The 21,057-nt window shown below is 33.3% G+C and overlaps 1 protein-coding gene across 2 annotated transcripts in view; it reads left to right on the top strand.

Moving 5' to 3' along the window:
- ADGRB3 (adhesion G protein-coupled receptor B3) overlaps positions 1-21,057 on the top strand; it is a 765,428-nt gene that overhangs the window by 400,998 nt on the left and 343,373 nt on the right. For both annotated transcript variants that reach the window (XM_023230291.2, XM_023230292.1), the window contains 3 exons: positions 4,609-4,758; positions 5,698-5,773; positions 19,995-20,097. In XM_023230291.2, coding sequence (XP_023086059.1) covers positions 4,609-4,758; positions 5,698-5,773; positions 19,995-20,097 — 329 coding nt within the window. The remainder of the gene's footprint in view (positions 1-4,608; positions 4,759-5,697; positions 5,774-19,994; positions 20,098-21,057) is intronic.

Below are 21,057 nucleotides of genomic sequence, written 5' to 3'. Positions count from 1 at the left end.
GAAGGAAGGAAGGAAGGAAGGAAGGAAGGAAGGAAGGAAGGAAGGAAAGCAAAGATGAAGGAAAAAGAAAAGAAGATTAAGTAAAAAGAAACCCTTATGTAACTCCCAGGTGGTATATTTAAGTGCTAAAGGAGAAGCTCTATTTATTTTTAGTGTAGTTCCTGCCTTTTGTTATATGAATATAATCAACATAAGTTTTGAATATATAATCTCATGCCTAGGATCACTGAAGGACAACCAAAAAATAATGTAAGCTACATAGTCAAATATGTTATAATGATATGGACACACTATGAGGTAGTTCTCTTGGATTTGATAATGGAAAACCTGCTCCAGTAATAATAGACAACAGTGACATGGGACCATTCAAGCACCAAACTCTGTTCTAGGTGAACTATTCTTAGCTCTTGATAGTAACTTTTTTGCTCCTCCAACACTGCCATGAGGTAGATAGATAATATTATTCTCATATTGCAGAAAAAGACATTGAGACACAGAGAGTTTAGGCAGTTTGCTCAGTCATACAACTTATAAGATGAACATGGAATTTATCTTTCAAACGGAAACTTTTGAGACTGATAGAGGATGCTGTAAATAAGTATACAAAGCAGCAGGAATAAACCAGAACAGATCTGTAAAATCTAGGATAAATGGTTACCCTAAAAAATTAGGGATTTGGATATTGGATCCAGATCATAAGTCTGTGTTAGCTACTCTAGTGACCACTGTTCTCACATTTTGGCCTTTGTCCATTTTGCTCATCCCTACAGCCTTCATTCCTCCACTCTTCCATTCTTGCTCCTAGACTTTTTCTTTCACATGCCTTCCATTCTTGTCTGTAATGCAACTGATGCATCAAATCACCTCCAATTTGTATGTGAACCACTCCCAACAAGGATGAATAAGACAGAATCCTCATCCTCCAGGACCTCAATACAGCCAAAGGTCCAAAACTTCATTAGTTCCTTCAGGGAAAAGGTTAGATTTATTATCTTGCTTTGTTGTATCGAAGGAGTGCTCATTGGTTACCAAGAAAAACAGCTCATGTGCTTTTAAACCCATCTGCAAAAATTCCCTATGGTTTCTGATGAACAGAAATCTATACTGAACCTGAATCATTTGAAAGTTTGGCCAATAAAGGACATGATGCTCTCAAAGGAATTTTATGTTGTCTATCCAAATTCAAAATGAAAGTATTAAAAGCACAAAATGGAAATGCAGCTGGTTTTTCTCTAAGGTTTATCAGTGATGAGTCACCTATTTTTATTGCATAAGAAATCAAATCTAGTGTTGTAATGAAAACATGATACAGTAAATTTAGGATAATTCTTGGAGCACTCAAGATGTGCCTATTTGTTCAGGGACACTGAGTCCTTTGAGATTTATTTTAAGTACTTTAATATTCTGTAAGAAAGGCTTTTGTTTTTTTCAGTGTTAGAGGAAAACTGCCCCATCTTCTAAACACCCACAATGACTGTTAATTCAAGAATTGTTACAGAAGCAGGATATGTAGATTATGCACTTATGCTTTGTATTTATGTCCCTTTATCAGCATGAGGCATATATTTACTTACATGTAGTTTAAGCATTACGTTTTTACATCTTACCTCTTTTTGTATTCACTTAACATATGAGCTTCCTATTTCCCTAAAGATGTTAACTGCATCAAAATTTTACCTGAGTGTTCTGACAGTTAAACTCTGAAGAGGGAAAGGGATCGAAGGTCAGATTGATCTAGTGTCTGGTACAGGAACTGGAAAAAGAAAGAAGTAAAAGTCATCTATTAATTACCTTTGCTACATGGAAATAGGTTTTCTCATCTATTATTAAGGGGTCATAAAGAATCACACTGCTATTTTAGACTTCTGCCTATCTAGCGTAGAGGTAAATATGTATAACTTTAAATTTCGTATTTGTAAAAACATGTATGGTGATAATTTCACAGGTATAATTTGAATCTCATCAGTGTATGAAAGTATATCCTTTTCATAATGGATTTATTGAAAGATTCATACGACTTTAAGAACTATTTTGCGAAGAGAGTAGATTTTAAGTGTTCTCACCTCACAAAAAATGAAAAGTGTGTGAGGTTGTACTTATGCTATTAGCTCAAATTAGTTATTCCACAATGTATATGTATTTTAAAACAACATGCTTTACTTAAAACAACATGCTTTACATGATAATTATATATAATTTTGACTTGCTAATTAAAAATGAAATGAAATAAAATACCTTAAGAAACAGAGACATATTTCAGGATGTTAGTTACCATCCATGCAAACATCTCAAACCACTTAGAATGTGTATATACTTATAACAGTAAAAACCTCCATTACATTCCTACTATAATTAATAAATATGTGTTTATTTTTGTACACTTCTCACACTGAAAACTATGCAATTTAAGGGATTTACTGCATAAATTAGTGATCCTAATTGACTTTTCCACTCCTTTAATCTAGACTATGTTCAAAAATACAGTCTAGGGAGGGGGGAGGGATTGCATTGGAAGTTATACCTGATATAAATGATGAATTGATGGGTGCTGACGAGTTGATGGGTGCAGCACACCAACATGGCACAAGTATACATATGTAACAAACCTGCACGCTATGCACATGTACCCTAAAACTTAAAGTATAATAACAAAAAAAAGTACAGTCTAACTTATATAATCATAATTTAACAGCTAATGTACCTCTAATTGAAGAATGAGTATATTTCATAAAGTAAGACCCATGCATGTACAACTATATCAATTTATAGATTTATGAATATGGTATTAGGCTAGCATTTATTATGAGTAAAGCGATGTATGGTTCATACAGAATATCATTCATTGGTTATGCTTTTCTGTTTGTTTTTTGTTTTCAATCTAATGTATATAGAGATAGAGAAATTATTAGACATCAGGGTCCAATAATGTATCTTTTATTCTCTTTTTTAATAGAAACTAGTTGTATGACAGTCAGAAAGCCTTTTTTTTTTTTCTTTTCAGCAGTTTTTGGAGCAAAGAAGTGAAATAAATTTCCTCTAAACCCCAAGATATCAAAAGTTAAAGTTAAGGCATATAACAGTAGATACACTTAATTCTACACATTGAATAACGCTTAGGGGACTCGAGAAAGAATGTCCTACTAACTTGCTGACCTGCTTATCTATGTACAGCAGGGATTTGGACCCTGTAGGAAAGATGAACTGGCTTATTTACAGATAGCAAAAAGTATATTGTTTTAAAATTTAAAGAAACTATATTAGAACTGGTATCCCAAAACAGCATTTGACATCTGTGATTTATGTATGTGTTACCCAGTACCCTCTTTCCTTTAACATTACTTATACAATACTTTTAAAGCTTAGTATGTCATATTAGAGGATAAATGAAATTTCATCCTATGCTGATAATGGATTGACTAATCACCTGAAAGAACTTTAATAAAGTACAATTTCACTAATGTGATGTACTAATAATAACCAATTTAATTTGAAACTAAGTTAATAGTGCAGTAATATATTTATACAACTAATATTGTTAAATTCTTAATTTTCATCCTCCTTATTTAAATTACAAATTCCTTTAAATGAAATTCACTTATGAGGAGTGTAATGAATTTTTACTTTAGCTTTTCAATTGCAATAGCTTTTACACTTGTCTGCATCATATTTCTGTATAAATTCTCCAAGGGACACTTGAAAATATGATGTAGAACAAGTGTGGACCTATCCAAAAGTTTTACAAATTACACTTCATAATTGAAAATGCTTATAATCTAGAAGTTCTGGAGTATTTATCATCATAGTTTTATACATTATAAATTTATATGTAATATAAATTTGTATATAACTATTAAATATAATAAAATATATTAAAATATTACTAAACTTATACATTTTCTGATATGTATTATAATATTTATTGGTATTAAGGACACAATTCTCTGTTTACGTATATATAGTTATACACACACATTTTTACTTTCAATTTTAGAGAGAAGTTTTAAGAATTGTTATTAATCTATTTAATCACTATTCCTACATATTATTTTGCTTTTGCAATTCTGACATTGTTATATAGATTCTGACAATTCTATCTCCAAAAGCAATATGGCTTTGTTCTCCATTTCTTCAGGGTACCCTATCTAATCCAGGAAAATTTGTTCCAAAGACAATGTTCAGATGAAAATGCAGAAAATTTCTTCTTAAGACAAAATTCAGATTTAAATGCAAATTTCAATCCATTAGTCAAGTCTGTTAATCAATTTTTTTTTAAAAAATACAGTATGAGTTTCTGACAATTAAAATGGAGACCAACCATGAACAATCAGTGTAGCAGTGCCTGTTAATATTCTCAGAATATCCACTCCATTATTGACCAAGATAGTATGATTCCTACTGAAAGCACCAAAAACTAAGACTGATAAGTAAAATTCAGCAACATTAATGAAAAATTTTGTCTAATAAGGCATAGTTATTTTGTTGCTCTGATAAATATAATTTTGACTTGAAATTTTGTTTTGAATATACTGCAAGATTTACCTTGATCAATATTGATTACACTAAAATGTAAAGCAAGTTTACTTGAAATTATTATTTCTTTTTTAATAGTGGCTAGTATTCAGAAGCTTCCTGCAGCCTCTGTTCTAACAGACATCAACTTTCCAATGAAAGGACGGAAGGGAATGGTTGACTGGGCAAGAAACTCAGAAGATAGGGTAGTAATTCCAAAAAGCATTTTCACTCCGGTGTCATCAAAAGGTAAATATCTGAAATAATGTGAACTTGAACAAGACATTTTTGATAAGGTCATTTAATTAGAAATTAGGTGTAAATCTTCTCACATTAAACAGTTTAGAAATAGTCTGTAATCATTATGTTAAACTAATTTTCTAAATATGGACAACTTATTCTTGGTTCAAAAGTCTCTGAATTTACTGAATAAAACAGTCTATTACAGTGTGAAAAATATACAAGTGCAAATTATTGACCTGAGCTTGCCATGGTCAAGTTTCAATATTCATGGTTTTATCCCTGTGTAAAGCATGTGGACTAATATTTTACCTTTAGGTATTGAAATGTGTTGTATTTTCTATGCAATGTCATTTTTATTTCTGCCTTATTAAAATTTGCCTTGGTTTAAAGATATTATTTTGGCATACAAAAACAAATTTAATACCTGGGTGATAAAATAATCAGTACAACAAGCCCTCATGACACAAGTTTACCTGTGTAACAAACCAGCACATGTTCTCCTGAACTTAAAATAAGGTTTAAAAGAAAACAAATTTGAGAAAAAATTAAGTTTTTAGAACATTTGTAATAGCCTTTAGAATTAATGGCTCTTTTCAAAAGTGACATCGTGGTCACTTTTGCAGATTTCAACCTTAAAAGGTAAAAATCCAAAAGAGAATTGATTCTCTTTTCTGATATCCTTGGGAAATTAAACTCTTAAAGGGAGATTCAAGCAGCTTCTTGTCTCAACCTGATAAAGGAAGTTTCCTTCATGATGCAAAACTATAGAAAACACATCTTTAAGAGCTATCATTAACGTGCATGGTTAGGAATGCATTTCTTTTTACCAGGCTTTATCTTTGCATAGGGAAGTACTGGAATTATCTTGTTATTAGCAGATTAAAGTTTTATAAGACATAGTATTTTCTTGCTGTTTGCTAATACTTCAAATTTTATTCTTTCTAGAATTAGATGAATCATCTGTATTTGTTCTTGGAGCAGTACTATACAAAAACTTAGATCTAATTTTGCCCACTTTGAGGTAAGCTACAAAGTAATAAACTGTTGTAATTTTGTAAATTATTCCAAAATGTGATTAGAGTTCATTCTATAAAAATAGTCAAACAAGCTGTGGTAATACAAAGAGATTTTTCTTAAATGAAGTAGAAAATACAAATTTAATGAACAGGCTATTAGCAATTATGCATTTCAAAACAACTAGAAAAGATAATTTTGGTGTCTGATTGTAGCCCTGCAAATACTTTTGTGACTAATAATACCTTGCCTGGATACTGAAAAAAGAAAAGAAAAGAAAAATCACAAGTGTCTCTAATAGAATGGGTCACTGTAAAATTAATCTGTCTTCTTCCTTTAGTTGTGCTTAATGGTACTGTTTATCAACATGACATGAAATTAAAGGAGTGTCATGATGACTGGGAAAACATGGTATTGTTTATTTGCACAAGATCTTAGTTTGCTTTGAAATAAATTTTCAGTTACAGCTACACTTTTTAAAAATGCTACTGTTTATTTAGAGGACTATTTCTGGAAGAAAGCTATTAATTTATTTCCTCCCAGATATTAAAAACAATTACAAATAGTAATTCTACCAAAACTAACTTATTTGCTTTACTGTCTTATCTACTATACCAAATCTCACAGAAAACATCATTCACATCTACTTGGGTTGTGATGTTATCACTCATAGTGACCTGTTTCTCCACATCACCTCATTTTGGAAGATAGAGATAAAGTTGTTTTAGTTAAATACGATCACAGTAGGACTTCTTTCTTATACCCTCATAAATAAAGCTTTACATTTTTGGAGAGGAAAGAATATAAATAATGTGTGCAGTTATACTGTGGACAAAACAAATAGTCTAATAAATAAAAACAATTAGAGTTCAGTGCAGATGAAAAAAATATCACCCAAGGAAGCAGCAGTGATTAGGCATGAATCTTTAGAGAAAATGTTTCTATGTGAAGCACATTATTAATATAGGTAGAGAGTCATCCAGAGCCCCTGTAGATGCCATGCAGGGTCTCCTTCAACCATAGAGACAACCATGGGGAGTTGAAATTTATTTGCCTCCCTTCTCCTCTGAATAGAATTCAGACTTCCTTAATTTGGATCAGTCTGTGTTTGTGTTTTGCTAACAAAAAAAGTTTGAAAACAAGTCTACTCTCAACTTTTCCAGTGATTTTATTAAAACTCATTGGTATTTACAGTTACTCACAGATAAAATTTATTCATAGTTACACTGCCTATATCTTTATGTTTGATGTTGATGAGAGATATGCTAAAGTTAAAAATGCCCAGATAATCAAAGTTAGACATTTATTTCCACAGGGAATTCATTTATATAAAGCTTATATTTTAACAACTCTAGACTAGACACTAACTTAAAATCAGGCGACTTGTGTTTTCATTTCAATTAAACATGTCGAGAGTTTTATAAATTTGCCCAGTCACTCAGTAATTGTGTGCGTTCAGTTCAACTTTAAAATAGAAATGTATTTATGTGCAACGTTCTCCCTATTTGATCCTGAGATACATAGTGAATAAAATGAAATATTCAACATAAAAATTTTTAGATTAGTTTCCCTCCTAGATGTCCAGCAGTGTTGGATTATGATTAATCTTGTTCCATATAATCTCATAGCACTCACTCACCTACACAAATGAAGTCAGGTTATTCCAAGTTTTATAAATTTATGCAGTCAATATAATTGGAAATTCCTTCAGGAAATTTCCCAAGGGATCCCAGCCTTTTTTGTAAAATGAAAAGGGAAGCATTTAATTAGTGTTTGAACTTTAAAAAAAGAATATCATGACAGAGGCAGTTTGTCTCTTAAAGCTTATGGGTAGATTAATGGCTTCATTATGGATGATTTAATGGATATAGCAGAGACCAGTCTGACACACTGGCTCCCCTGATGCCGCCTGTAACACAAAGGGATTCAGACAGGGGACTGGGCAAGTCACTGACTTTTTTTATAAGTAAAATGTGGTAATTGAACTTAAAATTTTTTTCACCTTCAGAAATTATATTTTCATTGCAGAAAGTTCCTACATATTCTTTAGATTGAAGTCCTTAATAACTTCTGTATAAGAATCACGAATTTGTTTACCTATACATTCTTTGTATCCATAAAGTAATTTAGTAAATGTTTATAGGACAACTAAATAGTACTTAGATCACTGATCAGATATAAGGACAATAGAATGCTCGGGATGAGATATTTGTTAAGTACTCTTAGAAAAGTGAAGTACTAGTGTTTACTTCTCATTTTCTTTTATCTCTTGTAGTAATATAATGTGACCACTAAGTACCCTCGAACTTGTTTTTCTCCATTTCAAAACATTCTTCCAGAAAGTCTAATGAGTAACTGCACAAATTATAGGTCTGCTAAATGAAAATATACTTTTTATTGAACAAGGGTGATACTTTTTTCCACAGCCACTCAGCAAACATTTACTGAGCAGCATCCCTGCTAACAGTACTGTATGAATTCTTTTAAACTTCCCCTGCTATCGCAACTTTCAGAACAGTTCTTGATAAAGGGTCAAGGATTTTTTTCTGTAATAATTAATTTATTTTTATTTATTATTATTATTATTATTATTGAGACAGAGTCTCTCTCTGTCGCTCAGGCTGGAGTGCAGTGGCGCGATCTCGGCTCACTGCAACCTCCGCCTCCCGGGTTCTCGCCATTCTCCTGCCTCAGCCTCCTGAGTAGCTGGGACTACAGGCTCCTGCCACCACGCCTGGCTAATTTTTTTTGTAGTTTTAGTAGAGATGGGGTTTCACCATGTTAGCCAGGATAGTCTTGATCTCCTGACCTTGTGATCCGCCCGTCTCGGCCTCCCAAAGTGCTGGGATTACAGGCGTGAGCTGTGGTAATAATTAATTTTTCTATCTGATAAAATATCTTATATAAGACATCTTTAAAAATAAGGCACACAGAAGTTTAATGTTTGTACTATTAAAATATTTTAGGAACAGAGGATTAAAATATGTGTATTTTGCAATTTTATTGTATAAGTGTGACTGTGTGAATTGAACTCAGTAGGAAAGGAAACATCTTTTTGTTCAACATAAAACGTACAAATTCATTCTATATGTTCAGTTATTATTTACGCATTTTTATAAAATGTATTCCTTGTTGATGATTTTACTAATTATATGTTGAAATATGTGAAGCCACGTTTGTTATACACAGAAATAGTAATAGTAGATTTGTTGTTATGTTTCCAGAAATGGTATATTTTGGTATAATTATTTTCATAATTTTTCTCATAGAGACTATGAAAGAGGACTTGATGTATGCTTTGAATAAATATAATTTAGAAATTGTCCTTCATACAAAGACAGAAACAATTTTGCATGTTGACTGTCTCTTTATTGAGATATTTCTCTTCTTCTCTTAGCCCTAATATACATTCAACTGTCCTTCAAGCTGCAATTTTTATTTTACTAATCAGTTGTCTTCCCTTTTAAAGTTAAGTAGATTCAGATTGTTACTTCAACTGAAGGAAATATGCTTCAGATGAAGTCCAAACTATGTGCTATTCTCAGCCTCTCAATTTCCTTCTTCAGAATAATTTTTTATAGATAAAAAGTATAGATGGGCCAGGCATGGTGGCTCACGCCTGTAATTAGCACTTTGGGAGGCCGAGGCGGGTGGATGACTTGAGGTCATGAGTTCAACACCAGCCTGGCCAACATGGTGAAACCCCGTCTTTACTAAAAATACAAAAATTAGCCGTGCATGGTGGTGCATGCCTGTTAGTCCCAGATACTTGGGAAGCTGAGGTGGTAGAATCACTCAAACCTGGGAGGTGGAGGTTGCAGTGAGCAGAGATTGCACCACTGCCCTCCAGCCTGGGTGACAGAGCAAGACTCTGTCTCAAAAAAATTTTTAAAATAAAAAATTTTTTAAAAGTATAGAACTACAGGATATTAATGCTGTAAGGTCTTTTAGGGTTTAGTGTGAGCTAGAACTCTCATTTTATGGATAAGAGACCTGAGATCCTTATCGCTTAAGTGACCTAAGATTATATGTCCAGTAGGTAACTGAATTATAATCCAACTTGTCTTGTTCGCTAAAACCAGGACTCTTCTACTATAGCTCATTCCCTCTATTTTGCTACTATTTATTATTTTAAGCAATACAAATCATAGACTTCTATGATACTTCATAAGTATACCTGTATCTTTCGCAGAAAATCTTGTAAGAGCCAGAACAGGTGGCTATATGTGAGCAGTTTCAGGGAGCACTGGGGCTGGCCTGGTGGCCCCAGGCCAGGCTGTCAATGCCAAGACTTGAATTTGTCGTACCTCCCATTCCCCCTTGATCACTTATGTGCATGTCCAACCCAGTTCAGAGGGTCCTTTGAGGGAGTGAGATATTGACACACAGACCCCACTCACATTAAGGAATTGGAAAACTTGCATATCTTGGCAAGCTCATAAACTGCTCTGAGAATTTTAACTTACTTCTATAACATTTTTTGAAGCCAATTTAGCAATACCAAGAGACTTAAAAGTGCTTTATCATTGATATAGCAATTCTACTTCGAAGAATTTATTTTAAGGAAATAATCTCTAAGGAAATAGAAAAGTATATCCAAGTATACCCTCAAGCCAAGAAATCAGTAAATGGTTATAAACAATCATTCATCTGATTCATTTAATAAGTTCAGTTTCCAAGTTTGTGGGATAGCCACGAAAGTATGTTGTTATCCTGTGAGCAGTATGTTGTTATCCTGTTAAGACATGAAAAATGTAGTCCTGTAAAAAATGCATTTTATGTAATGATTAACATTAAAAGGATTATAAAAGAACTAATAAAATTATATGTAAATTTCACTATAGTGGAATAAAGAAAAATACGGATGAATGAAAACTAAAGTGTCCTCAAACCAAACAAATTTCAGTAATGCAAAAATCACATGAATTTCTTGTCAAATACACTAACCTAATTAAGGTAAATGAGGCTGAAATTTTTATATATTCAGGAAATGGAACTCATTTGAATTCCTAATGCTATAAAAATTAAAAATGAATAGAAAAATAATATTGGAAATAATAGAAAATCGAAGACATAATCACTTTTTTTTTTTTTTTTTTTTGAGGCGGAGTCTTGCTCTGTCCCCTGGACTGGAGTGCAGTGGCTGGATCTCAGCTCACTGCAAGCTCCACCTCCCGGGTTTACGCCATTCTCCTGCCTCAGCCTCCCGAGTAGCTGAGACTACAGGCGCCCGCCACCTCGCCCAGCTAGTTTTTTTGTATTTTTAGTAGAGACGGGGTTTCACCGTGTTAGCCAGGATGGTCTCGATCTCCTGACCTCGTGATCCGCCCGTCTCGGCCTCCCAAAGTGCTGGGATTACAGGCTTGAGCCACCGCGCCCGGCCGACATAATCACTTTTACACCAATGCATGCTGAAGGCAATCAACCTGAAGCAGTCAGCTCTCTCAAGAGCTCATGCCTTAGGTTTAGGACCTAAACTTTGAGTCTTCCTTTTTAATTCTCACTGTGCAATGAAATATTCTAGTTTTGTGACGTTCTGTACCTTTTTAGATTGTCCTCATGAAAACATTAGAAATTTAAATTATCTATGGAAATTACAAATTGGCGTAGATTATAGTATAAAATATTGTGGTATTAGTGCATTACTTTTTAAAATCTGGGTTTAGTTTGGTCAGATATTTTTAAAGTGGATGTAAATCTCTGATCACTTGGCATTTTTAAAATTCTAGATTCTACATATCTTAGCAACCTACAGTGAAATTCTAACTCATTTCAACTTTAAGTAAACCCAATCCTACTTTTTAGCAGCTGTCAGCTGATTTGGGTTTTAAAAACAAAGATACTTAGCTTTAAAATTTTAGTAAAGTACCCAAATTCCCATACTGTATGAAATCATCTATTTTATTTTGTTCTTATTTAAATTGGTCTATTCGTTTAAAACATTCATGCAAGTTTCATTTTTGAAGCTACATAAACTATAAATCTAAAAATGGAATAGGGCTATAGTAACTTTACTTCCATTAAACCCTTAACATCTTTTTGTTATATCTTATCTGGCAATACTGTGTGTGTGCTATTAGTTCTGCCATCTCCTCCATTGGGGCTTTTTCTATTACAAAACATAAAATTTACCATAACTACTTTTAGTGTACAGTACAATGTTAACTATATGCAGTTGTGTAACAGATCTCTAGAAACTTTTCATCTTGCAAAATTAAGACTATACACATTAAAGCACAACTCCCCTTTTCCCACTCCCTCTGACCCTTAGCAACAGCCATTCTATTTTCTGATTCTTAGTTTGACTACTTCAATACCTTATCTAAGTGAATCATGCAGTATTCATCTTTTTGTGATTGATATATTTCAATTAGCATAATATCATTTGGGTTCATCTGTCTTGTAGCATATGATAAGATTTTTTTCTTTTTATACGGCTGAAGAATATTTCATTGTTTATGTATATACCACATTTTCTTCATCCATTCTTCCATTGATGGACAATCAGCTTGCTTCCACCTCTTGGCAATTGTTAATTATACATCATGAACATGGGTGTTCAAATATCTCTTTGAGATCTTTCTTTCAATTCTTTTGGATATATACTCAGAAGAGAGATCATTGGATTATTTTTTATTTGTTTTTTCAGAAACTGCCTACCATATTCCAAAGCAGCTGCACCATTTCACGTTCCCACCAACATTGCATCAGGGTTCCATTTTCCCACATCCTTGTCAACATTTGTTATGTTGTTTTGGTTTTTGGTTTTTTTTGTTTTGCTTTGTTTTGTTGTGTTGTGTTGTATTGTGTTGTGTTGTGTTTTTGAGACAGAGTCTCACTCTGTTGCACAGGCTGGAGTGCAGTGGTGCAGATCTCAGCTCACTGCAACCTCTGCCTCTCCGGTTCAAGCGATTCTCCTACCTTAGCCTCCCAAGTAGCTGAGATTACAGATGTGTGCTACCACGCCTGGCTAATTTTTGTATTTTTAATAGAGATGAGGTTTCCCCTGGTTGGTTTAAACTCCTGACCTCATGAGATTGCCAACCTTGGCCTCTCAAAGTGCTGAGACAGATATGAACCACCCCGCCCAGCCTGTCTTTTGTTTTTTAATAATGATTATCCTGGTGGGTGTGAGGTGATAACCCGTTGTAGTTTCGATTTGCATTTCTCTTACAATTAGTGACGTAGAGCATCTTTTTATATCCTTGTTGTCCATTTGCGTACCTTCTTTAGAAAAATATCTATTCAAGTCTTTTGCCCATTTTTTAATTTGATGATTTTGTTGGGGTTTTTGTTGTCAAGTTTTGGAATTACTTATATATTCAGGATGTTAACCTCTTACCAGATACATAGTTTGCAAATATTTTCTCCCTTTTCATAGGTTGCCTTTTCATTCTACTCATTGTTTTCTTTCCTGCACAAAAGTTACTTTGTTTTGTTTTTTAAACAAAAACTTGATGAAGTCCTATTTGCTTATTTTAGCTTTTCTTCCCTGTACTTTTGGTGTCATCTCCAAGTTCAATTATTTGAATGTGTTTCTCTGTGTTTTCTTTTAAAAGTTTTATAGTTTCTAGTCTTATGTTTACGTCTTAATCCATTTTATGCTAAGTTTTTTATATGATGTAAGCACATGGATATCCAGTTTTTCCAACACTATTTGTTAAAGAGATTATCCTTTTCCCATTCTGTAGCCTTAGCACCCTTGTCGAGTGTCATTTGACCATATACAAGAGGATTTATTTCTGGGCACTCTATTCTGTTCTGTTGGTCTATATGTCTGTCTTGACACCAGTACCATACTTTTAAAAAAATCATTGCTGTGACTTTGTAATATAGCTTGAAAATAGAGAATATTTTGTTTTTCTTTCTTAAGACTGCTCCAGCTGTCAAAAATTCTTTGAGATTTTATATGAATTTTGTATTTTTTTTCCGTTTCTGCAAAAATACCATTTGGATAGATCGCTTTGGGTAATATGGACATTTTAGCAATATTAAGTCATCTAATTCATGGACACAGGATTTTCTTCCATTTATCTGTCTCTCCCTTCAATTTTTTCAGAAATATTTTATAGTTTTCAATGTATAACTCTTTTTCCTCCTTCAGTTTACTCATATTTTATTTATTTTGATGCTTTCTAAATGGGATCCTTTCATTAATTTCCTTTAGATTGTTCATTGATAATGTATGGAAACCCAATTGATTTGTGTGTGTGTGTGTGTGTGTGTGTGTGTGTGTGTGTTTTGCATTCTGCGACTTCACTGAATTTGTTCATTAATTATAACAAGATTTTTAATTTGTATCTGTGTGTAATCTTTAGGATTTACTACATATAAGGTCATGTCATCTATGAACAGAGGTAATTTTACTTCTTCCTTTCCCATTTGGATGCCTTTTATTGCTTTTTCTGACCTAATCGCTGTTGGTAGGACTTCTAGTACTATGTTGAATGAAATTGGCAAGAGAGGGAATTGTGTCTTATTTCTGATTTTAGGGGAAAAACTTTCAGGTCTTTCTGTTTTGTTTTGTTTGTTTGTTTTACCATAAAGTGTGATATTAGATGTGGGTTTTGAATATAAGACCTTTGCTATGTTGAGATAATTTCTTCATATTCCTGATTCATTAAGCAATTTTATCATGAAAGAGTGTTTTTGTCACATGGTTTTTTAAAATCAATTGAGCCGAGGCAGGCGGATCACGAGGTCAGGAGATCGAGACCATCCTGGCTAACACGGTGAAACCCTGTCTCTACTACAAATACAACAAATTAGCTGGGCGTGGTGGCAGGCACCTGTAGTCCCAGCTACTCAACAGGCTGAGGCAGGAGAATGGCGTGAACCCGGGAGGCGGAGGCTGCAGTGAGCCAAGATTGCGCCACTGCACTCCAGCCTGGGCGACAGAGTGAGACTCCGTCTCAAAAAAAAAAATAATAAGATAAGATAAGATAAGATAAAAACCAGTTGAGATGGTCATGTGGTTTTTTACCTTGATCCTGTAAATGTGATGTATTACACCGATTGATTCTCATTTGTGGAAACATCTTTGCATTTCAGAAATAAGTCTCTATTGGTCATGATATATAAACTTTTTAACATGCTGCTGAATTTGGTTTGCTAGCATTTTGTTGAGGATTTTTGTGTCAATATTTATTAAGGATATTTGTCTGTAGTTTTCTTTTTTTAAAAATAGTATCTTTGTCTGATTTCAGTATCCAGGTAATACTGGCCTCTTATAATGAATGGATTTGGAAGTACTCTCTGCTTTAATATTTTGGAAGACTTTGAGAATGAGTTGTATTTATTCTTCTTTAAACATATCATAGAATTCTCTAGTGAAGATTTCTGGTCCCCTAGGCTTTTGTTTATTGAGAGGTTTTTGATTATTGATCCAATGTCTTTACTAGTTATGAGTCTATTCAGAAATAAAATTTCTGCATGATTTAGTCTTGATGTGTTATGTTTTTCTTAGAATTTGTCTATTTCTTTTAGCCTATCTTGTATGTTGGCATAGAATTAATTGCTCATAGCTGTCTCTTATGATACTATTTACTTCAGTGCTATAAGTTGTGATGTCTCCTTTTTATCTGGTTTTTGTTATTTGTGTCTTCTCTCTTTCTTTTTACTTACTCTTTTTAAAAAGGGTTTGTCAATTTTGTATATTTTTTCTCCAAAAGTCAACTCTTAGTTTTGTTGATTTTTACATGGGTTTGTTATTTTCTATTCTGTATATTTCAGCTCAATCTGTATTATTTTCTTTCTTCACTAAGTTTAGGTTTAGTTTATGCCTATTTTTCAAGTTCTCTGAAGTATAAAGTCAGGTTTTGATTTGAGATATTTCTTTTTTTTTAATGTAGGTGTTTACTGCTATAAACTTCCCTCTTAGTACTTTTATGCTGCCTCACGTATGTTATGTGGTATGTTATATTTTCATGTTCACTTGTCTCAAGATATTTTCTAATATTTCTTGTGATTTCTTCTTTGATCCACTGGTTGTTCAAGAGTGTGCTGTTTGATTTCTACGTATTTCTGAATTTTTCAGTGTTTCTCTTGGTGTTGAGTTCTAGTTTTGTTCCATTATAGTCAGAAAAGATACTTGGTAAGATTTCACTCTTCTTTAATTTGTTAAGGTTTGTTTTGTGGCTTAACATGTTGTGTATACTGGAAAGTTTTCTGTCTGCCCTTGAGAAGAATGTGTATTCTGCTGTTGTTGTATGGAGTGTTGTATGGAGTTCTGCATGTGCTTGTTAGGTCCAATTCATCTATAATGTTATTCGTATCACCTGTTTTCTTATTAATTTTCTGTCTAGGTCATCTATCTAGTTAATCTGTCTAGTTATTAAAATGGGGTATTAAAATATCCTATTATATTGTTACTATTTATTTCTTTCTTTAATTATTTCAATGTTTGCTTCATATGTTTGGGTGCTATGACATTAGGTGCACATATATTTATAATTGTTATATCTCCCAAATGAACCAACCTTTTTATCATTACATTGTATCCTTTTTGACTTAAAGTCTATTTTGTTTGATATAAGTGTAGCCAAACTCATTCTTTTTTGATTATCTTTTACATGGGATGTTTTTTCCATACTTTTACTTTCAGTCTATGGATGCCCTTATATACAAAATGAGTCTATTGTAGACAACTGAATATTATTTTTAATCACTTTTTATACTCACTTTCAGATATGGTTCATGTGCCTTAAACATCTTAAGACTCTGCAGAAAAATGTGACGATTAAGTTAGGTTGCCTCTGAATGATTAACTCTATACATTTTAAATTGTTTTATATATCAACTAGCACAAATCTCAAGAACAGAAAATAATTTTGTTATTTTAGTCATGAAATCCATTTGGCTGTCAGATCTGCTTTTCTAGCAGTGAATTCAAACGTGCAGCCAGCCAGGGAGCATTAGCAGATCACAAAGCCTGACATGGCACATCAGCGGCCAGCTATTCACTTGTGCAAATTAGAATAAATTGATGGAATAAATTAAAGACAATTTTGTACACTATACACTTTTTAAAAAGGAAGCCATTGCATAATGTAAATTTGCTTATTTATTTCCCCTCTATTAGGCATTTAATACCATGATACTGGCATTTTAAATCAACTTGTTAAAATTTGGTATTTTTGTTTAGTATTTGCTTATTAAACAAAACACTGAAACATGTTTTGAGTATTAAAATGTTCCAAAGAATAATACAAATGAGGACATATAAATGATAGATAAAAATCTTGCTCTCATCGAGCTTATTATCATGTGGAAGAAGACATGCGTAGTATCGATGAAAGCTTTGGTAGAGGTAGGTGCACATTACTGTATTGGGGCACAAGGTGGCAGGGACTCGCATGAATGATATTAGCACACTGATATGCATGAATACATTGACATATACCTCTTCTCAAATATATTATAAATATATTAAAACATACACACATTTACTCTCTCTCTCTCTCTTTCTTTGTCCCTCTCTCTCTCTCTCTCCGTCTCTCCTTCTCTTTCAGCAAAAGCCGTAGGGTTGATTCTGCCCTCTAGGGAACTTCTCCACCAGGCCAGTTGAGCAGCTGATGAACCTAACACAGTGTAATATACCCTGCAGAAGTCAACTCATTGTAGCTACTTTGCTTCTTACAGACCAGCCATTCAGGGCTAAAGTCTCCACATTCCCAAACACACAGGGAGCTTCATAAATATCTTAACAAAATTGCAATCTTCTTTATAGAATACCCACATCTGTGTTTTCTAGTAATGTATCCACTTATGGAACTTAAACATAATAGAGATACCATATGTTCTAATGTAATAACTATCTAATAATAATTAAAAATAGCAGTCATTGAGTTTTATTAAAAGCTGGTAACTAGGATTATAAACGGAATCAGAACAAAGAGACAAATGGAATTTTAGTGAAGTATCAATATTTTTGTTTTACAAAACCAAGCCAGAACTTAAACACATTCAGGCTGATCCAAAAAAGGAACTTACATCTGTTTGTTCAGGACTGATTGTTCTCTAGGAGAAATGTTCATAATTTCTCTGGTAATGACAGGTGGGTATTTCCCCTGACTCTAAGCTGTATGCACCATTCTCTAGGAGACCTGTCAGCTGTGCTAATATGATCAACCACCCAGGATCACCTCTCAACTTTGTCAATTTTCTCTATTCTCACTTGGTTCCCTGATCACTTTTACTCACAGAGAAACAGGGAAGAATAATTTGGCAAAAGAAGCTCAGCATTTAGAGCTGAGTTTTCTGTCCTTTAAAATGTACTATACCTTCAATTGACTCATTTAGCATTTAATGAAAAAAAGGACAGTTAACCAGTTCTCTCTGTCTGCAACAATCTTCCTCTTAACAAAAACAAAATAGATTTATGCTTTGTTGTTTTTTACTCTTTACTCTTAGGCTCTCTCTCTGAGCTTCCTGACTATTTAGAAAAGTGTTATTTGACATTACTGCATACATGAGAAATGCACTTAAAAATGTTAACCCATGTGAAATAGGTATATAGTTCCTCTGCTAGTAAATATAGTAAATTCTCCCAACCACGGAATAACTCCGCATTTTTTTTCTGATGGAATCTTGTGCCAAAAACCATCTCATTAGAGAAAAACAAATCTCAAAAAAAGCAAGGTTCGGCATGGTTCCACCATATCAGAACTATATGACTTAAATGGTATAACCACTTTAGAAAACAATATGGCAATAACATAAAACTAAGTATGCCTTTACAGCATGATCAAGGAATTCCACTCCAAGATATTCACCTTAGACATATGAAAATACATATCCATACATAAAATATGTATGGTATTTATGTGTAATTGCCAAATATCATTAGCTATTATTTCTAAAGGCTAAAAACCAGAAATAACCTAAAGGTTTTAACCTAATTGATAAATACATCAGTAATTTTTTTGTGTGTGTTTGTACTATAGAATTTGTATTTGTACCATAGAATATTACTCAATTGTAGAAAGAAACAAAATAGATGAATCTCAAAAGCTTTATGCTAAATGAATTAAGTTAAAATGAGAAGTCTATGTACTGTATGCTTCTATTAAAGTGAAATCTTAGAAAAGGCAGAATTATAACAACAGCATGTCCATGGTTGCCTGGGAGCATGGAAGGGTAGGGGATTAAATAAAAAGGGACTTGAGGAAATTATTTAGGGTGAGGGATTGTTTGTCTATGTTAACTGTGTTAGTGCTTACATGGTAGTATACAATTATCCAAAGAATTAAACTATATATTTAAATTGGTGAGTTTTATCTGTAAATACTACCTTAAAAAACAAAAAAGAGGGAAAAAAATTAAATGATTTTGTCATTGATACCTAATGTGAATTCCCCAGAATAGTACATGCCCAATGGAAGAGCAGGTGGTTTATTATTTCAAAATTCCAAACAGGGATATATTCACACATATACACACAGTCATCTTTAAATATCTAAATACTACATGATCTGCAGCATTTTACGTATTTTACATACTTTGTGTGAAAACTTACATATACAAGAAAAAGTTGGTTCAGTTTTATGTTTATATTGATGGATAATTTCTTGTAAACTATAGCTTTGATTTTATTAAAATAACTTAAACTTCTCTGTAAATGAAATATCTTGGTAAGATATTTCAGGGAAAATGTGTTTCTTAGATTGAGAATATTGAGATCAAGTAGTGGCCTATCAATCTCTATTGTTGAAATAAATTATGGTCAATAATTAGCAAGAGCATTTATTTCTATTTAAACTCTATTTGCTCTAATGTTACTCCACATTCCAATTATTTATTGTAATGGGTTTTGGAATAATCAAAGAAACACCAAGATAGCACATTGCAATAAGAGTATTTGATCTCCGAGAGAACAAAAGTCTTGATATAAATGAATTATATTCATTTAAGTATTGTCTGAAGATTTGAATTCACAATCCATAACTCTTGTAGGTGAATCAGATTTAAGTAATCAAAAGCTTGTTAGTGCTGTTGCTTTTTCATATTTTCTGCATCTAAAATGGTAAAACGGCCTTTTCTCCCTAAGTTTTCTGTTCCACATAAGGTTTCTTTACAGCAATAAAATGTGTCTTTCCATGAATGATACTACAATTTATGTTTGTGCTTTGGATGCATTTATTTGAAACCATCCCAAAATGTATTGAGTAGTAGCAATTTATACTTTTCATCAATAATTTCTCCTTTTAATTATAATTACTCTGTTTCAGAAATTATACTGTCGTTAATTCCAAAATCATCGTGGTCACAATAAGGCCTGAACCCAAAACAACCGATTCGTTTCTGGAGATAGAACTAGCTCATTTGGCTAACGTAAGTATCATCCACTGAGCATTGACTTGCTTATAGAATTACCTTTTTAACAGTCATTCTTTGACTGATAGCACCAGAATACATTCTAGACTTTTATAGTTGCAAATGAATTAACTTGTTATGAGTATATGTATTATAAAGAAACAGAATGATTATTCTATGCTTTTTTCATGATAAAATTCTCTTCAATTTGTCCAAATAATAGTTAATAAATCATTTATCAGTGTACACATCTTTACCAAGCTTTGTGCTAGGCACTGGAGAAGGTGAGGTGAGTAAGAGCCTATTAACTGTGGGGGTGCTTACATGCTAGTATACAACTATCCAAAGCATTAAACTATATACTTAAAATTGGTGAGTTTTATCTGTAAATAAAACTCGATCTCACTATGTGGTAGGAAAGAAAAAATTTAAGTTGCATGCTGAAGTAAAAGTTATAAACAGTGCAAAGGGGAACGATTAATTCAGAGGAAGGGGGTGCTGGGTGGGGTGGGTGGCATGTAGAAATACTAAGTCAAGGCCAGGTGCGGTGGCTCACGCCTGTAATCCCAGCACTTTGGGAGACCAAGACGGGTGGATCACAAGGTCAGGAGATCGAGACCATCCTGGCTAACACAGTGAAACCCTGTCTCTACTAAAAATACAAAAATTAGCCGGGCGTGGTGGCAGGTACCTGTAGTCCCAGCTACACGGGAGGCTGAGGCAGGAGAATGGCATGAACCCAGGAGGCAGAGCTTGCAATGAGTGGAGATCAGGCCACTGCACTCCAGCCTGGGTGACAGAGTGAAACTCCGTCTCAAAAAAAAAGAAAGAGAGAGAGAGAGAGGGAGGGAGGGAGGGAGGGAGGGAGGGAGGGAGAGAGAGAGAGAGAGAGAGAGAGAGAGAGAGAGAGAGAAAAGAAAGAAAGAAAGAAAGAAAGAAAGAAAGAAAGAAAGAAAGAAAGAAAGAAAGAAAGAGAGA

The sequence above is a fragment of the Piliocolobus tephrosceles genome, chromosome 5, assembly GCF_002776525.5.
Source record: "Piliocolobus tephrosceles isolate RC106 chromosome 5, ASM277652v3, whole genome shotgun sequence".
Classification (NCBI taxonomy): Eukaryota; Metazoa; Chordata; class Mammalia; order Primates; family Cercopithecidae; genus Piliocolobus; species Piliocolobus tephrosceles.
This window is presented reverse-complemented; position numbering and strand designations above follow the sequence as displayed.